This window comes from Atractosteus spatula, chromosome 2 (genome assembly GCF_055471065.1).
Source record: "Atractosteus spatula isolate fAtrSpa1 chromosome 2, fAtrSpa1.hap1, whole genome shotgun sequence".
Classification (NCBI taxonomy): domain Eukaryota; kingdom Metazoa; phylum Chordata; class Actinopteri; order Semionotiformes; family Lepisosteidae; genus Atractosteus; species Atractosteus spatula.
In genome coordinates, this window is record NC_142707.1 from 59728724 (window position 1) to 59748421 (window position 19698).

At 39.9% G+C, this 19698-nt stretch overlaps 1 protein-coding gene across 2 annotated transcripts in view; it reads right to left on the minus strand.

The window, feature by feature from the left end:
- Positions 1–611: 611 nt before the first annotated feature.
- The window catches only part of hivep2a (HIVEP zinc finger 2a), a 101156-nt gene continuing 82069 nt past the window's right edge, over positions 612–19698 (minus strand). For both annotated transcript variants that reach the window (XM_088933431.1, XM_088933435.1), the window contains 7 exons: positions 17268–17338; positions 10993–16584; positions 10200–10354; positions 8252–8427; positions 7453–7554; positions 5768–6693; positions 612–2704 (listed from right to left, as the gene is read on the minus strand). In XM_088933431.1, the coding sequence (XP_088789557.1) occupies positions 1880–2704; positions 5768–6693; positions 7453–7554; positions 8252–8427; positions 10200–10354; positions 10993–16176 (7368 nt within the window). In that variant the 5' untranslated portion in view covers positions 16177–16584; positions 17268–17338 and the 3' untranslated portion in view covers positions 612–1879. The remainder of the gene's footprint in view (positions 2705–5767; positions 6694–7452; positions 7555–8251; positions 8428–10199; positions 10355–10992; positions 16585–17267; positions 17339–19698) is intronic.

Below are 19698 nucleotides of genomic sequence, written 5' to 3' on the forward strand. Positions count from 1 at the left end.
ACACCGTACATCATAGCCTGCTGCAACCATGGCTGCTGTTGCTGCTGTATGTGCCATTGTGTGTCTCTGTGTTGGCCCACCAGGTAGATACATCTGTTCTGACCAAACTATCCTATTCTCCTCCCCACATGTCCGGATGGCACCCGGGCTGGGCACCATCTGAGTTGGATGCTGCATCACTGCCATGGATCCAAGAGGGATATCGTGGATATAGCTATCATTTAGGAGGATTTTGCTGGTCTACAGAGATCTGCATGGAGTACTGACATACAGAAGACATGATGGATAGATTAATACCCTTATTCATTTTTTCCTTTTTTTTATTGTATAATGTTAGCATGCCCAAAGGGGTTGGGCAGCCAGTTGACCTTGGACCCCTAGAGGGTTTTTGTTCTCCTTACTACGGAGTTTTTGGTTTCTCTCCTCCGTTGTCTTCTGGTTGTTTCTGTTCTGTATTTACAACATGTAGGGTCACTTGCTTTGTTAAGTGCCTCGGGGTAACCTTGTTGTGAAAGGCGCTATATAAAAATAAATTGAATTGAATAATAGGGAAAAATGGGGATCTCCTTCTTAATGTAATGAAATGAAGGTTCATTAAAATAAACATGACATGCAATTCATTGTATTTTTATTTAAAACCAACAATCCTTTTTAACTGCACTGTAATTGATTATCCAAACTTAGTTGTACAGAATATTTTCCACCAAACATCACAAAGTTACCATTTTTTTGTATTCTTACCTCTTTATATTTGTTTCTTTACAATCAGTTGTGCTTTGTTACCTTAATTTTAAAGATACTGTAATACAATTCAGTGAATAGCAGGGCCTGGTGACAAAACGTTCAAAGAGTAAATTAAAGAATATGTATGTGTATACTGTATATATGGGATTCCCATATATATTATATACATCTATTATATATACTATATATATGGGATGTGTACATATTTACATTGTCTGGAATGTTTTCCCATATGATTCAATAAATCAAGTAAGATTTAGAGCAACAGGATTCACATAAGATCAAATACCTTTAATATATATTATCACTATTTCAACTAGTTTTGAAACAAAAAAATGCACAAGTGCACATATGTTGTTTCACTTAATGCTTAACAGTACTACTTTTTTAATCACAACTAGCACTTAGTTGTAGCCAATCCAGCAAACAGGAGATAAAAAATTACAAGCATTAAGAACAAACTACAATATGCAGATGTCAATCTAATGCATAAGTGCAGAGTAAGATATATATTTTTAATTTAAATAGCAGGTTTACAGTATACATATTGTTTGTTCTAATTAAGCAATAGCAAAACCCATGCTTCACATAGAAAAGGCATCCACAACATTAAGAAAAATGTACAATTTATGAAACATAGTACAATAAATAGTATAGAATTGCTGCTGTACACAAAAGCAATTAAATTTCACTCATATAAAAATATGTTTTAGTGCAACCTTACGTATATTGATACTTCACATCATTCAGACTCAAGTGTCCAAAAAAGAAGGGAAATTACATTTATTACAAAGCAGATACACAAACTCTATATATTTACAAATTTCCTGCTTAATATGCTTATAAGAATATAAGCAAAAAGTAAAGAAAAGGCACAAACATCTGTACATTTAAAAGTACCAGACTGGACAAAAAATAAGTCCATAAGCAATTTTGGTCAGGCTCATATAAGTTAACATTATTTTTATTTATCTTTATTTTTTATTTGTATTTTTTTTACATATGAAAAAAATCCTTAAAATAGCAAACCAAGTTATAAAAGGCATGCTATATATTTTAACTACAGAAACGTTCAAAGTTGTTTGCTTTAAAGACTTGTTATTTTGTTTTGCTACTGGCATTTCTTTCCAGTCGTTTACCTGTTATCAATGACTTCTCTTGCAGAATCTTTACCCGTCTTTGTGCTTGATGGCAATTCCCGCAGGCTCTGCTGACCTAGCAGTCTCTCGTCAGCACTCTTGCTGTAGAAAGTAGAATGGACTGCTGCAGTCTTTAACGTGCTGTTGTCCTTTTCAGCACTACAGTCAGGTGGGGTGGCCGAAACACTAACAGGCATGTGCCTTGTTTCAGAGCCACTAAAGTGCTCGATCCCAAACTGCACACTTTCCAATGGGTGGTGATGATCGTGACGATGATCCATAGCCTTCGTGGGCTTATCGAGAGGGCCGACGTCTTCTGAAGCGATGCGGAGAGAAGCAATAGCTTTCGTGCAAGTCTGTATGCTCTCCTCCTGCTCGCTCTCCTTTTCCGCGCCTTCTGCAGTTTCTTCCTTTGCTCTCTGTGAGGCAGAGTTTGGCATGCGAGGGGACCCGGCCAGAACCTGAGAAGAGACCAGCTTCTCCTGCTGCCTGAATGAGTCCTCCGCTCCCCTGATGCTGCTTTCTGAGAGGGGGAAAGACAACTCACTGGCGCTCGATTCCTCTGATGTGCTCTTCTGAAGAGGCAGCCGTGAGGAATGGACCAGGCCAGTCACGGACGCTGGCACCGAGTGCACCATCTGGATTCCTCCGATGGGAATCATAGGGAAGGGCGTCCGTACTTGCTGTTGGGAGTGCAGTGGGAGGTGGCTGAAAAGATAGCCTTGCTGACCACCAGGGAATACGGAAGTACTGGGAGGCTCATGGCTCCCAGATTGATCCCCAGGGAGGTTTATGGGGTGAGCTGTGCCCTTCCTTTGATCCTGAAACCAGAAAAAGAAGGAATTATTGACTTCTGTTGCTTTGAAACTGCAAACAGGTATGTGCGCGCAGGTGATGAAGGACAAGAATAAGAAAACAAAAGCCAAAGGGAGATTCAATGTACCTCATCACGTAAGATAGGGTCCCTCATGGAAGAGGGAGGTGCAGAGCTTTAAAAAAGTGCAATGAAGACGAAGAGATCAAATTTTCAGACAAAATGTTCTGTTTATAGTTGAACTTCAAACAGAAGTACTGGAAGTGTAGAACCACTTTAGACTTGTATGTAAAGGTTTAGCTCAAATAACATGAAAGATCTACAGCTCTCCAGCATCTTCAAATGTTTTTACAGTCATGATTCCCTTATTGCTGCTTCAGCATATTGCTTTTTTCCTTGGCCACTATTTGTACTCCTTATACATCTGTATAAAAGCAGAATGTCAGTCTGTGATGCACATACAGAACTGGCTGTAGCAGTGTATTGTACTGTACTCTCAATGAGAGCATGGCATGATAGATATATTTATTGCATGGCCAGTGCATTTGGAATCGCTCATCAATAAAGTCTCAAAACGTCATCAAAAAGAAGTGTCAATATCTTACCAATACCCCAACAAAGCCCTCATACATCGCTCACATGTAAGAAATAGCGCTCCTGGGAACGCAACCCCATTAAACCCAAGGTATAATTGCCTCTATTAATGTTGGTTCCTACAGCACTTCCTTCTCTGGAGCACATCCTCAGAGCTGAAAGAGACAGAGCTGTACTATAAGGCTATTATTGGTCTCTTTGTATGTCAATATATAAACAATATTGATTTAGCTCTGTTCCAAGAATTACATGTGATTTACATGTCGGAATTGCTAACTGAAATAATGCACAGTGTATTATCACTTTCACAGAGGTGGGAGCAAAAAGCAAACATGCAGTTTGTCAGTGCATGTGCATAGAGACAACTACTGTAGATTAAAAATATATCTCAGTCTTTGCTTGGCTTTACACATACAGTAGACACACTGATACTTCTCTGTATAATCAAAACATGCTTTGCTTATAATCAGAGTAGATCTTTCTACATCTTTCAGCTTTGTACTTGGAAAATGAAAGCTACTGTGTACTACAAGACAATTATAAAAACATGGGTCCAAATATACAATAAGCTTCCAGTAATACTGTATTTTTCATACAGAGTAGACAGTGCAGAACTGGTAGGACTGACTGTCAGAAGATAAAGATGAAACGCATCACATGACACTGCAACATTGCAATACGCCCACCACTTTAGTGATGATTTTCTGATGAATTTGAACTCTCCATTGACTTATCACGTGATATATACTGTGATAGATCACTACAGCTAACCACTGAAAACAAGTGGGACAGAACTCATCTTCAGAGATTCTGATATTTACACAGAGGCTCACTGAATATCTGTTCTGTTACATCGTAGTATAATACCCCTGGATTAATACATACATCTTTTTTTCTTTTTCCAAATAATATATAGGATATACAAAATAATATATAGGAATCACACAGCTCTTTTGCAAAACAATATTTTAACCAGAGCTCCCAATTATTGTTTCTGATGATATATTCCTCTAACAAAGTTCCATACTGGAATGCTAGCCCAGGCTAAATAAATAGTATGTGTATTAGGAGTACAGGGCCTTTTCTTGTATAACACACTTTGTACTCTATGTAGCCCAGTATGAAAGGTAACTGTTTTGTATCACATTTTCAAGAGGCAATGACATCAAACACTGTCAAAAGAAATGAATATGCATGGACTGGAGTTTCAATGGAAATAAACCTGCTAATGTGTTCTCGTTAAATAAGCCACAGAGACAGTCAGTCAGCATGCGAAGTGTCCCTGTTAAAATGAAGCTGGCTACAGTGACCTGACGTCTGTTGAAACCATCTGGTGAAAGGAGGGGCCTAAATTCAGGAAAATAAGAAAATCAAAGCCGTTTTTAGACCTTAACAGCAGTGACATTAGCACTTTAAATTGATTTCTGTTCCTGTATAAGATCATTTTTCTCTATAAAGTTCAATCTATTCAAATTATTTCAACATACAACATTTTTCATATTAGTTATTAAACATTTAATTATTTTAATATTCTCTGGGGTCTATAGTTTTCAGAACTCAATAAACCAGACCATGTAAAAGGGTAGAAATGTGTTATGATAATCACCACAGAATCTATATTAAAGGTAAAAAAAAAGCGTTATTTCGAAAATGGTGCTGTACACAATGTAATTTAAGAAAATACAACTTTTTCATGTCTCAAATTGCTGGCAATTAACAGTTGCCTTAAAAAAACTGTTGTTCTGTATGTGGTTTACATTTGTTCCACTGCTCACTTTATTAAATCAAGGGTTCCTGGAAAGCAAGTTTTAACGAGGCTCTTAAGAATAAAACAACACTTATTAAGCAGTGAGTTAAATGCCAAAAATGCATTATAGACAGAACATTGTTTCTTTATCTTGATATCCCCTGCTTTCATGGATATCAGCCAGATGAAATAAAACAATTGGTTACACAATGCAAAATAATTCTGTAATATGAATGCTACATTTTCCTCATCCCTGAGGAATCCTAATTAATCTGAATATAAATAGAAAAGGGCCTTCCATAAAACTGAAGTAATGTGAAGATATATTTGTAACAGTAATTTATATGTTTGCATTGGATTTAAGCAGCAGAAATGGTTTCATTAACTTTTACGGTAGGGGTAGTGCGCATCATGGTGCTGATCATAAGTACCTCATATGTGAAAAATTTACACCCCCTGAGACCCCTGGAAATCACTTTACTTCAATCATTTTAATAAGCAGCAAGCATTTTAGCCAAAAAAAAGATTAGCGCACAAATAAAACACCTTCAATTGCAGAATTTCACAATACACGCAGGGAGAAGTTTATAGACTTTTACACCTTTATTTGTACATTCTTAGTTTTATTTGGTGTTATTTTTCAGAGCTAAAAAAAGTTGACCTTCTTATTTGGAGAAAAGGGAAAGCAGTTGGAAGTTTCAACATGAATTAAAGGCACGCAGTACATACCGTCTCCATGTCCGAGTGGCTCCTGCTCCTCTGCCCCAGTTGGAGTATGTCAGACTGTAGGTACTGTCCTAGTGCCCATGGGGCATTGTGGTGATGCAAGCCCCTCCTTGGTGATGCCGCTCTAATCATGCCCCGATGCCGGCTCCTGGGGGACAGTTCTCGTCTGCTGGACATGTCCTTCCCGGGAGACATGGGCCTCCCCAGGGAAATGGGTGAGAGATGCCTTCTGGGAGACAGGTCCCTCCTTGGAGACAAATCCCTCTTGAAGGTCACGTCCCTCTTGGGAGACAGGTGCCTCAAAGGTGATGCCTCGCGCCGAGGCGACAGGCGTCCCCGGGGTGAAAGGTCTCGCCGGGGCGACAGGTACCTCCTTGGCGTGGGCGAGGACTCTCTGTGAGGCGAAGAGTCACAGCCCGGGGAAGACAGCCGGGAAGGTGAGAAGTCAGTCGAAGAGGAGCTGTACTCTGGAGACAGCATGAAGTCTTCGTCCATGGAACATGGCACATCCAGACGGTTCTTGTAACTTTCGCCCAGAGCTCCTTGCAAAAGCCTTTGGTATTCGGCCATCTGAGGGTCACTTGCTTTCTCGCTGGGCACCATCAGCTGTGTGATCTGGATGCTGGGTAAGGTGACGAAGTAACTGACCAGTGGAGGCTTAGTCGAGAGGTCAGATGCAGTGCTCTGGGAGGCTGCAGCAGCGGTGACCGACAAAGAGGAGATCCCACAAGGCTGTGGGCTTGTGCTTCTAGATCGTGTCTTTGGTGTTGAGTCTCCTTCATATTCGTCGTCTTCATCATCGTCCTCATCAATCTCATCACCCTCTTCCTCAACTCCCTCCGAGTCATCTGCATCAGAGAACTGGTGTTCTGCAGTGGCACCTGATACTCCCATCTTCTCAGTCTCCCTCTGGACATCATCAGCATTATCTGAAAGAACACGGAACAGCAGAATTTTATGAGACCCTTGATTAGTGCAGCCTGCATTCACTAACTGAAACGTAGAGTTTTAAAAATAAATACAACTCTGTAAATACAGGACAATACAATCAGATAACTGTGTTTTCACTATTTTTTTGGTCAGACTTTTTTTTTTGGCCAGCAATCAACCCTTTTTAGGGAAATTAAACAAGAAAATGTGCAGTGACACACCCTCATAAATCCCCACTCTCCTGTAAGACTTTGTTCAGGCCAGGATCTTCAGAGCTTTACTTCTATTACTGGTATCAATTACAGATTTTTTATTACAATTTACTTAAAAAATCCCGAAGAGGCAATATCGTAGACACGAACAGCATGATGTGTTGTTGTGTACAGTACCAGTGTAGATTTAATTTTCCTGATTCATCTATGCATCTTTGCAAAAGCAGACAGGTGTGCAGCATCACACAAAATGATGTAATCCAAAAATGGAAATAAAAAAATGAGATTTTTTTGCCATAATTTCTGTCGAGATACCTTGTTGAAACTAAACCAGAAGTGTTTTTACATGTTCCTTCTCTGTCAAGGAAAATCTTTGTGCTACATGTTTAATTTGTTTATTTTATATAAACATGGCAAACCATAAATTTTCTGTTTTTCATTATGCTAATTAGCCCAGAAGAACCACAGTTCTGGAGTTTGCACAGCACGGTATTTATCACACATTGGCTCCTCCTGCGATTAATTCACCCAAGGTCTGATTCATACCAGCTTCCTCTGCCTCCACATCGTCCACAGATGTCACTGACACCCCAAGCTCCAAGCATTTCTTCATGTGGGCTTTAGACTTCATGTGTTTTGTCAGGTTTCCTGAAAACACAGTTCAAACGTTTTTCACAACTGCTATGGGCCAACATAGAAAAATGTTTAGCTGTTGAAAATGCCAACGTCCACACTGCAGAGACCAATATACTGTACCTTGTTCCTGTACGTGAGGCAAAAAACCTTCAAGACACTAAATATTCATAAAACAATCCATACATTCAGTATCAGAAACCCTAGTAACGGTCATGGCAATCTAGAGCATAGGGCACAATCTCGGCTCATTACAGAACAGAAATAACTTTGAAATTCTACACTTATGGTGACCTGTTGAACATTATTACTTTAAAGTGACTGATGCCAACAGCAATTTGAATACCTGGAATAAAATGTGTAAGTGAAAATAATAAAAACAGATAATAATTAATAACAGTGAAAGAGCTATTCCATCTAAGGTAAATAACTCAAAGCATGCATATTACTAGTGTTAAAATTGTTACAAAAATTTTTTTTTTTTTACTTCTCATCACAAATGAAAAGGGTGCCTAACGTATTTATAGTCTTGTGAAGACTGTTCATATTCCAAAAAACACTTCCGTGAGTTTCACCTTAAAATTTAAATAGCCTGACCTGTGACTGTATAAAACAAACATAAAGAAGTAAGCATGGTTATAAAGCACAAGTTGTTGCACAAATTCTCACTGCAATATATTCACATGGTGGTTGATTCAGAAAAAAAACCCACCTTTAGTCTTAAAAGCAAAATTGCAGAATTTGCAGACATATGGGCGCACGTCTGTGTGCGTACGGATGTGTTTCTTCAGCATACTGGGTTTCTTGCAGCGGATTCCACACTCCTCACAGATATACTTTCCTCGGCCCCGGCCCCTCACGTAAACATAGTCTTCATTGGATTTGTACCTGAACACAACACAAATCCTTTAATTTTTTGCATGTGCTTTGGCTGATACATCCAACCATCCATTTTCTATCTGCTTCATTCAATCCAGGGTCGTGGAGGAGCCAGAGCCTATCTCGGCAAGCAACGGGCACAATGCAGGACACATCACAGGGCACACATACTCTCACCAGGGTCTATCGCTGACAGGTAGCAATGTTTACTACTGTGCCACCGTGCCTATTGACTGATCCACTGCACGGTCATACCCGTTTTTCACTGAAGACTAACATGGAGTTGAGTTGGTGAGCAAACTCAAGATATCAGGAGCTAAACCAGAGGCAAAGGAGTTCTCATAGCCTTGCAAATGAAAATGACATTCTGTCTTTGAAATGCACACCTGGAACAATATTACTGTCCTTCTACCTCACGAGACCCATCACTTTCCTAACCAAAACTCCCAATGAGATGAGTTTCCTTGCCGTTTATAAGATCCAAATCCAAATGAAATATGTTATATGTCTTAACTCATTAAACAGTATTTAATTTGTAAACTGTTTCTGGTCACATGTCAGTTTCATGAAGATAAATAGGCAAAGATCTTTTTAATACATATAGGGCAGATGAGGGTCTCAACAGACTCCAGTAGCATATTTCTAATAACAATTCCAGCTAAATGCTGTCATTTAATTTATTTTAAATGATTATACCCCTCTTTTATTATTGAAAAATAAAACTAAAGAACATCTGGCTACATTCCAGCTTCACAATCGCCTACAATTGTACATAATAGCTCACAGTAATTATGTAACCAAGGCAATGGTTGAAGTCAAGTAGCCCAGCGGTAAACCATTATCAATTTCTTTCACAAAGGTTATATGTATCAGAAACTGACTAAAAATGAATCAATATCAAAAGTCTTTAAGACAAATATCTTACAGGATTCTACTACATTCCCTTAAGACAGTTTCCTGATGTTGAATTACCTTTTGATTTGTACACTTTTACCATGCTTACTGTATATTGTGGTATGACCACCACAATTTTTTATTTTTATTTTTGTGGCTTCACTATTGTTTATTACACTGGAATATGGGAACACTATGATGAATGTCTATAAGTAATGTTTACTATGATGTGCCACTGTGGTACTTACAGTTTACCACAGCACACTATCATAAGGAGGGAGATTACACTTGCATCAACATTTACACATGCATGTATGCATTGTAGGGACTAGCTCTGGTCATTTTACTATTATAGAGCACACAGTCTGGATGTACAGTATCTATAGATTTAGCAGTTTATCCGTGCAATCATATAACATCTAACATATAACATCTTGAACAAGCCTTCAAACAAGCCTGAAACAAGCTTTGTACTTACTTTCCTTTAGGACACAAGGGGTAATTTAAAGTTTCAGGCAGAAAAAAATCAGCCTTTTACTTAATCAGTTTTTAAAGCCAGAATTTTCCAGAGAGAGACAGATGGGATAGGTTGACACACAGTATTTTCTGATATACTATAAATGACAGGTCAAAGAAAGCGCATTAAAAGATTTTTTTTTAAATGCCATTCCAGATATAATTACTAAGAATCTCGATATAAGCATGGGGGCTCATCAAGAGTTTTTATCAAAAGAACCTTTCAGTTTTTGCCTGTGGTTTTACTTGACACAAGCTCAGAAAAGAAAAAAAGTGCAAACTGGGAACTAAGAATGCCTGTCAGTCAACCACTGAGTCAAGTAATTCACTCGTTCCTCTTCCAGGCATTAATGTGCGAGAGGCTCACTTACCCTCCTTCGAAGATCTTGATGCGGGTTGGTTCAGCTTGCTTTGCAGACCCGTCCTTCTCTCCATGGTGATCTTCTTTCTCTCGCTCTCTTGTGCTGCTTCCTTTAATTTTTTTCTCCAACTTGCTCGCGTCCACCTGCATAAGCTCTGGTTTCACCTGTGAAGCAAAATATCACCAATGAAATATCGCTCTCCCTGTTTGTAGGAGGGTAGAAGGGGCTGCATGGCAACAGACAAGCTATTTCAGGATACAATAAATCACGGAATGTAGACAACTCCTATATGTTCACTCAAGTCATTTGGTGGAAAGAAAGGGATTCCATTTCCTGATATGTAAGAAAGACTTCATCAAATTTCTTCAAAGTACATTATTACTATGTGCCTTTCATTTAGACAACAATCAACATCAAACAAAACTATTTTTTGAAATATAACAAAGTTTTTCCACATTATCATGAATTATATTCATAACCTTCACCCTGGTTTTATCCACTAAGGTCTTATTTCAGAATAATATAACCTTTACCTTCTAAATGTGTTTCAGAATTGTAGTTGTCAGCTGTTTATTATCCCTTATGTTTTTGTTTTTTTTAATCAAGCAAAAACATGACTGCTGACAGCTGCATTTTTCATCAGAGTGATGCATTATCATCTTATCTTTAGTCATAGTAACAAGTTGCTGATCTGTTGAGTGTTTCTAAATTTGACAGTGCAATTCATTTTATGTTATACCATATAAAGATCTAAAATATTAATGTTGGAATGGATGAAAATAGTAGAAGCCAAATTCCCTACCTGGTCAAGGTTCTGCTTCCAGGAGACAGAGGACACAAGTTTGCCTGTTCCAGGGCGATACATAGCAGCCATTGTGTAGGTTTCTGTATTCTTCCTTTGCTTGGATCGAAGAAGTGAAAGGGTAGTCTTGGTGTTCAAGTTGGGCGGATTTGGATTGTAGGAACTGACACACCAAGATGCATAAACAGAAGAGAGAGGAGTCGTCTGGGTATGGTTAGGCTTGGTGTAATTCAGGAAGCACCAACTAACACTTGTTGTAGTGCGAAGACTGGGGAATTGAAAAAACTGCTGTACATCAGCCACGTCGGTAAGAAGAATGGTACTACCAACAGCAGTCCCACCCTGATTGGCAGCCAGTTGCACCAGCATATTTACTGGGATATTACCACTCATTGCCAATTTGTTTTCTTCTTGAGTGTCACTCATGGAGTGTATAGACTGCGGACTTAAGCTGATATCAGGTACAGCTTCATCTATGTCCAGTTCCTCCGGTGATTCTCTGCCATCTGGGGTTTTTGTCACTATCTGCCGTGGTGGAGTGAAGTTGTCAACAGATGGGGCCTCTTTTGAATGTGAAGAAGTCTTAAGCAATGGTGCTCTGGAAGAAGAAAAATCTAACAGCGATGGTGACATTCTTTCTGGGTACTCTCCTGTGCCATCATGCCTTAGATGGTCTGTTTTTTGTGATTTGGTATTACCTTTTGTCACATTTGAATTACTGAGTTCCACTGCACTAAGTTCCTCCACAATCTGACCATACATCTTCTCCTCCTTGACACGTTTCTGCTGCTTTGTCTCCATGAAGAGTTCCAAACTGCTTGCTGGTGACAGCATGCGCTTGCTTCCTCCGATACTCGATGAAGCATCAGTAGTGGAGATGCTTCCAGTAGTCAAGCACAAGGGAATCCCTGTATCCAATCTCCCTGGCAGAGGCTGCGGTACCTTCCAGAGTGGGTATCTTAATAGTCCACCAGGATGACCTAATATTTGTGATAAACTGAATCCTATTCCATGCTTTGCTCCAGTATTTGTAAAGGAGCCCTGGGCAGTATTATCTGTGACCTTACATATTACCATTGTAGAGCTAGTACTTTGTGAATGAGTGACCAGAATCTGAGAAACACTAGTATACATAACACTACCATAAGATGGCACATGAGTCTGTATTCTAACAGGTACTAACATACCTGGGAGTGATGGCTGAGTACCTGCATTCTGAGTGGCAAAGATTGGCTGAACTTGCTGCACAAGCACTGTGCTTGTAGAGTAGATCTTTGCTGGGAGATGGCCCGGATGATGTGAGGAAGCTCTGGAAAGATACTGGTAGTTTTGATTACTTGGACTCTCAACTGCCTTTGCATCACCCTGGTCTTGAACCTGCTGCAGCTGGAGAGCAGGATGTGTTTTTTGGTGAAAAGACTGCAGATTAGGGTGCCTGATATGTAGCTTTTGGTGCGTCTGGAAAGCAAGGTGATGTTTATGCCTTTGTGAAGACTCAGGATGCCAGAACATGCCTTGTTGAAATGGCAGGAAAGGGGCCTGTGCCAAGCTGCTGTGAAAGGAGGAGTACTGCATAATTTCCCTACTTGGAAGATCATGCATTTGCCGCTCACTTTCTGAAGGGTGTTGGCTTGAAAGATAAGAGGATTTTTGTATAAGTGCATGGCTTTCTTGTTGACTGTCTTCACTGATGCTTAGCTGCAATGGATGATGATGTGAGCCAAGAACTGCTTGCGTGCCTCTCTTAGATCTTGGTACGTCACCTGTTGGTACACCATGGAGCAAAGGTGATGAAGAACTGTGCCAAGTAGTATGCGATGAATGATGAGCACTTTGCACATGTTCTGAATGCTCTTGTTTAATGCTCTGATCTGTGCCTTGTTCTTGTATGCCACTTTCAGGGTAGACGCTTAAGGAGGCCTGTCGTACAAGATAACCCCGTCGGCGCTCTTTCATACCTGAGGCACTTGCATAGGATTCGCCCTGCAGGGATGTAGATGAAAGGCTTCCGTAATCGAATGATTTACTTCGGACCTCAGGGACCTCTGTAGGCAACGCACAGGGTGCTTGCTCTGAAGAAGACCGACGCATTTCTCTCTGTTGGTGCTGACTAGGAATAGAAAGTGAGTTACCACTGCCTGGCACAGTTAAAAACTCAGGCTGCTTCCCAAAGTCATCCAGCTTGGTTGGGGAAACAGCCTTAATAGTTTCATCCCTATCAAATGACATCGAGAAGCTTGAGCTGTGAGAAAGATTACTCTCTTGGCTGGGACTCCTGGAAAGGCTGGTGCAGGTAGATTCAAAGCTTGATTCCCCAGAGGAATGCTCCATTTCAGCCAGACGCAGTCGTTTCTTTTTTGGAGGCAGCTTTTCTGCTGGTAACTGGGAAAGGGTTTCACTTCTCTGTGGCCACTGGAACTCCTCTACGTGTTTCTCTGGTTCCTTAGTCTGAACCTCTGGCTCTTTTTCTGGTTTATCTGGTTCCTCAGTGACTCTGATTTCAGGCACTTGAATGTTGGGTTGGCGGACCAGCCTAGGGGGTATGTGATATTGCTGGTGGTTTGTAGGCAAGGTTGCTGGCTCTCCCTCACTTTGCTGCTGATCCATGCTTTCAGCTCGCATGGCAGAGTCAGGGCTTTGCACTTCTTCAATATTTTCTGAGTCAGATTGTTCAGAATGTTGACTTGTGGGTTTCTCCTGTTGATAAGTTGGATATTCAATAGATTCAGACTTTTCAAAAGAGCTAGGCCTACTTAATGAGTTGGTGTGCTGGATTACAGAAATTACATTGCCAACAGCCTTTCTACTGCTGGTGTCAGCTAGTTTATCAGCATCAGGAACAAGCACTACATCCTCCGCGGACATGCTCGTTGAGGTGGAAAGAACCCCACCAGTTTCAAAACTGTCAGACTGGCTATGCTGGTTGTAACTGTGAGCTTTTCCTGTAGGTGTCGCCCTTGAAGCTTCTTGATTTGCTTGTTTTGAGTCAAAGTCGCTAGCTGACACCAGCATTTCCATGGAACCTTGATCACTGCTATATTGAGAAGGAAGGTCTTCATCATCCCCCACACTCTTTTCCTTCCTACGCTTCCTCGTTGCAGTTTCTGTACTCTGTCTATGTTGCATTAACAGGGACTGACTCAACAGGTCAGAATAAGCCTCCATTCCCATTCTTCCATATTTTGCACGCATTTCTGGGCATTCAAGTTTTTTATGCGTTTCCCAATCTTCCCATCTTCTGTAACTCGTACCACATAATTCACATTCAAACAGGTTTCGTTCACCTCCAGAACCCTTCAGCTCTGACATCAAAGAACATAGCTTGACTGTTCCTGAAGGTGGGACAATATTCTTGGATACATTTCCATAGTTGTCAAGTTCTACATGCCCTTCATGTGCTGGTGGTAGTTCAAAAGCACCTTGCCTCCTGAGCATGCTTCGATGAGACAGCCCTCCTGAACCTGGATAAAAAACATCATCAGAAGTCATTCTTTCATCAAAGGAGTGGCTTCCTCTTATACCCTGTGGGACATTAAGATTTGATGCTGAGGATGTTGGCATTGAGTTGCTCCTTATCAATGGTCCTGAATCTGAAGGAGTTTCTAAGTGACCTGTGCTGCCTTGGCAAGTGCCTGTGGGATACTGTTTAAGGTCACAACCTGTTACCATTTGTGATTCTGAACTGTCTCCTCTAGGAAACATCTTGGCATTCAGTTTAATTGGGTTAACCAAGGTTTCATTATTTGTGAGAAGCTGTGATATGTGATCAGATTTGTCTTTTATGTCCATTACATTAGTGTCTTGGCACACTACTGCTGTCATCGCCACTGTCATGGAAGTTCTAGGGTTCAGTCTGTAATACTTCCCAAACATAATTTCCTCATAGGATTTTGCATTTGTATTTGGTGGACTGATCTGCTGCTCTGCACTTTCTGAGCGGGAAAAGTAGCCAGAGTCCGTACTGCCTTTGCTGTGTGGGCTCAAGAGGTTTAAAGACTGCTCAGAATCCTGCCCTTTCTTCTCAGTGAGTCTCAGTGCAAGTTTCTGCTTGACAGCATGAGGTTCATCTACCCTGCCACCTTGGGTACTGAGGGGAGATGTTTCTGTTTCAGCAAACTGAGGTCCCTCCCCCACTGGCTGAATCCCTTGTTTAGGGACAATCAGAATAGGCACTTTCATGGGGGCCACTGCAAGTTCATCAGCTGAATCCACATAAGCAAGTTCACCAAATTTCTCTGTTGTGCTCTTTTCGGCTTCAAAAGATATCTGTGGGATGGGACTGCTTTTATCCAAAAAACCTGGGCCTTCAATACTTAAAGCTGTCTCTTCATCCGTGTCTGTGCTTTGATCACCATCTGAATGTACCTCCGCTTCTCCAACAGAAGATGCCTGATCCATATCTGGACGAGTAGCTGCCAGTTCCGAAAAGGGGACTAGCCCTGCTTTAATAGCGTGGGCATGAGATTTTCTATGCTTGTACAAATTACTCTTTGTTTTAAAGGAAAAGCCACATGGAACACAAGGGTAAGGTCGTTCACCAGTGTGAGATCTAATGTGCTTTTTCAGCACACTAGGTTTAGCGCAAGCCCTGCCACAGTAGTGACAAATATACTTTCCAGGCTTCTTGGGTTTCTGATCTTTTTTGTGCACTTCCTCTGACTGTTCCATCCCAGATTGGGAAAAACGGGAATAAGATGCAGGCAAACTGGGAGACTTCCTGCGTGGAAAGACTCCCCCGTGACCACGGGAGTGCACAGAAAACAAGTCCTCGGAGGTGACAGACTGCAATGGGTTTACAAACTGCCAGGCATGTGCTTCCAGACCAGGCTGTGGCTTACCACTCTGCAGGAATCTTTCCGGTATAGACTGCTGTGGAAAAGAATGGGGTAGCTGGTAAGAGTAAGTGCTAGGAAATAGCTGTGGGTACTGATTCTCTTGAGATGGCTGACCAACTGTGGATGACAACTGGAGATTCCCAGGACCATACTGTTGTGCTGACACAGTGATGCTGCCACCACTGCTTTGCAACACATCACGCTGTGAGTGTCTTTTTCCATCTGGATCTGCAAAAGTGCTTCTTTTAGTGCCAGCTGTGGGCTCTGAAACCCACTTTCTTTGTAGTGGGTTCTTCTCTCGGGGCTCCTTGGTAGGTTTTTGACCAGCAGTAGGCTCAACCGGCTCCATTTTCTTCTTTTTTGTCTATACAGAGTACTGAAATTTATGTTTGTTAAACCACTCTAAAGTTTGTAGACATGTCAAATGTATGCCCAAACATTTGTTTCTTAAATGCTCAATCCACCCATTTTCTTTTAATTCCCTTGGACTGCCCCAAGAGAATTTTCTTCTTCAGTATTTTCTTTAGTATTTTCAAAATGTTCTTTTTTGGGCATCAGACCACTTACTTTCAGACGTTTTATATTTGTTTTAATTATGGAGACTTAAGTCTGTCACACTGATTGATATTTCTGTTTTTAAAATAAGGCAGCCATATGTATTGCAGACTCTATATCTTTCCTTCTATTAGGTCTTTTCTTCAATCTCTCCAAGAGAGAATGCAAAGTTTTATTCACTGCATAACATTCATCATGTTACCTGAAACAAAATGAAAGACAAATTAAAATATGGTGATAATTATCAGTACAGCTGTTCACTGTTCTTGACAAAATCACTTTGCTAATTTATTGACAACACTTAAAATAATTTAATTAAAAAACACTTTAGAATGTGTCACTTCTGGTCTTTCAAAAATGACAGCATACTTAAGTTGGATTTAATTTTAAAATGTATTCTTTGTTGTTGTTATCTGTTTCTTTGTTTATCCACATAAACATGTGCATGCTATTTTCCATGCTTATAGTTAATACACAGATCTATATTGATTAGCAGAACAGATCATTTAACCAAAACATCACCTAACATTACATCCCAGTAACATATAGTACCTATTTAATAACTAGAATGATATAATGATACCCTTAGAATCAATCATATAATTATAATTATATATACTATTGTTTAAATCACCAACATTACACTCAGTATTGGATATACTATCATACATAACATGTACCAATGTTGATACAGTATGTATATATACCCTACATATAAAGTGCTAAAAAACGACAGAGTTCCTTTTTCTTCTTATGCACTGCACTTCTTTTAGTCCTTTCAATTTAAATATGATTATTTTGAATAAGTCCAACAACTAATGGGACTTGGATACCCAAAATATACATAATACAAATTGTCATTTTCAGTATGACTGTAGAACTCACTTCTCAAATGACAATGCAAGGTGAGTGTCTTCCTTTGGTGTCTTCTTCTCGTTCTTTAATATTTACTAGACCTATAAGAGAAAAACAAAGAATATTAGTTTTATTCTCATTTTGTGGATTACGCATACAAAATGTGTTCAGCATATTTCTTATAGCTTTAAGTACACAAATATTTCACAACAATCCTTTATTGCTTCCGAATATACATCATTAGAGCACACCAAATGAATAAGCCTGAAAAGATGCATTAAAAGTCACAGAATTACAAAGTACAGTTATTTCAACTTTCAATTCCTCCACGACAGTAGTTTACTACAGTAGTTTTTTAGTCCTATAGCATTTTTAAATTTGACCAACCATTATCAGAAAGATACTTGTTCTCGGTCAGGGTTAAAGCAACACAGAGCCTATCCCAGAGGCACAGGCCACAAGGTAGGAATGTGCAGTTAGGGTTTGAATCGTGTAAACATGTGCCAGTTAAATGGAAAATTACAGCATCTTGTCAGCAAATGGAACCTTCTTTTTGTATGTTGCTTGAGGAATTAAGAATTTGATTTTCACAGCTGCAAAAACAGGAGGATCAAATGTATGACATGAGGAAAAAGTAAATTTCACAAATCAGAGACTACTTAACATAATTTTAGAGCATTTAGAAAGTATCTAACGTAGGGACTTTCTTAGTACTAAAGAAACAACAAAGAAAGTTAACTTACATGCAGTGTTGCATTATGCCAAAAAGATACCTTCTTGCTCAATGTGGAAACTTTCTTTCTTAGTGAAAACATAGGTTTTCTTTTGCTTACACAGTATGTACAGTATGTGCCTGTTTTACTTTATTTTTTAATTAATTCTGAGAGCAGTAAAGTTATCCATGGCCCAAATCCAGAAGACAAAAGCTAGAAGATAGTATTTCACTTTTAAATCAATGCAGAAAAACAATTCTACCAACTGTACTTTCAGCAATCCGGACTGACGTGTGCTCTCACTGATTCACAAAGCATTTAATAATCTCAAATTTGGTTTAAAAATCAAAAACACTCATCTCTGATCAAGTGCTAACATGTTCAGTTAATAACCTCAAGGAATATGACTCTTATTTTCATCCCCAGATATGTTTAAATTTCTACAGAATGTAGATCTGGTTGTTTCTGCTGAAAATACTGCCAAAGATGTGAATCACTGCTAGCCAGCATGCCCACTCAGTTCCTCAAAAGACACAAAAGGTGTAAAAATAGCCTGTGAAATGCTGCAAGTGTGACGTTCATCGGCAGATGAATGTGGGTGGCCAGATAAGACTCTACTGCTGCAATAGCATGCTATTAAAAAGTCACTGCCATTTTTCTTCTTCATGTATTTCCCTTCCAATCATACATCTTTTAACATTGCAAATGACAACATGCAAGATTTCCTGATTTCAAAAGAGTTCAAAGTTGCAAAAATCCAACAGACCTCTAGTGCCCTACATGGCCTCAGCAAGAGTGAGGAAATAATGTGACGCTGGTGTCTAGGAGCCAAAGCCGAGTTCTAAAAATAGCCAGGCAGAAACACCACTGTTATTTATAGCACCTGAAGCATTTACTTTTGGTTTTTTCTGTTATTGTAAGTGATGGACCTTCCCACAAAAAGTATTTGCCAAAATACTAGAACAGCCCAAAATCCTGACACTGCAGCCCTGGTGTGCATCTTTTAGGCCGAATGGAACATCTGTGACATACTGCATAGCCAGAAAAGGCAGCAGCAAATAAATTACCTCAGTAGAATCTCACCTTTATAGCAACTGTAATATAAGCCAGGGCAACATGAAGAATTTCTCAGTATTTTTGTATGAATATAAATCTAGAAAATATCTGTGCATGATATCTGTTCTCATGGAAAAACTGTTTCACACCATCTTCTGAACATATTTTGACAGACCTTGATCCAGTGGGTTGGGTTGGATTTCAAGATGATTGGAATTTTCATTCTGTTGCAGTTTCTGTGCACCACAAAGCAGCAGCTGAGATATTCCAGGTGATAACATTTTTGTCCACCAGTTCTACCACTAAGGATATGGTCACCAAGACCGTGTTTGCTGAGTATGAAGGAGACCTTCAAGTTACAGTAAGTAGCTTCAGGACTGAAGTAGTAATCCACACGTTACCCTGTCAATGCTAAGCCTACAGTACATTACTTACTGTCCAGATGAAAATAAAGGGAGACATTAGAATCCTTTGGAGATCATGCTCCAGTTTTCTCTCAGTCTCATAGGCTTTCTGGCTATGTCTGTTTACTTCTACTTATCGTAAGAAAGGTTATAGCTGATAGAAGACTGTTCAGCCCATCTAGCCTGTTTGGTAATGAATTGCTTGCCTGTGCCCTGTGCCGCTGGAATAGGCTGTGGGTGGCCACAACACTCTCTCCATTATCAGAAGGCTGCCTGTCCTGTTGAATG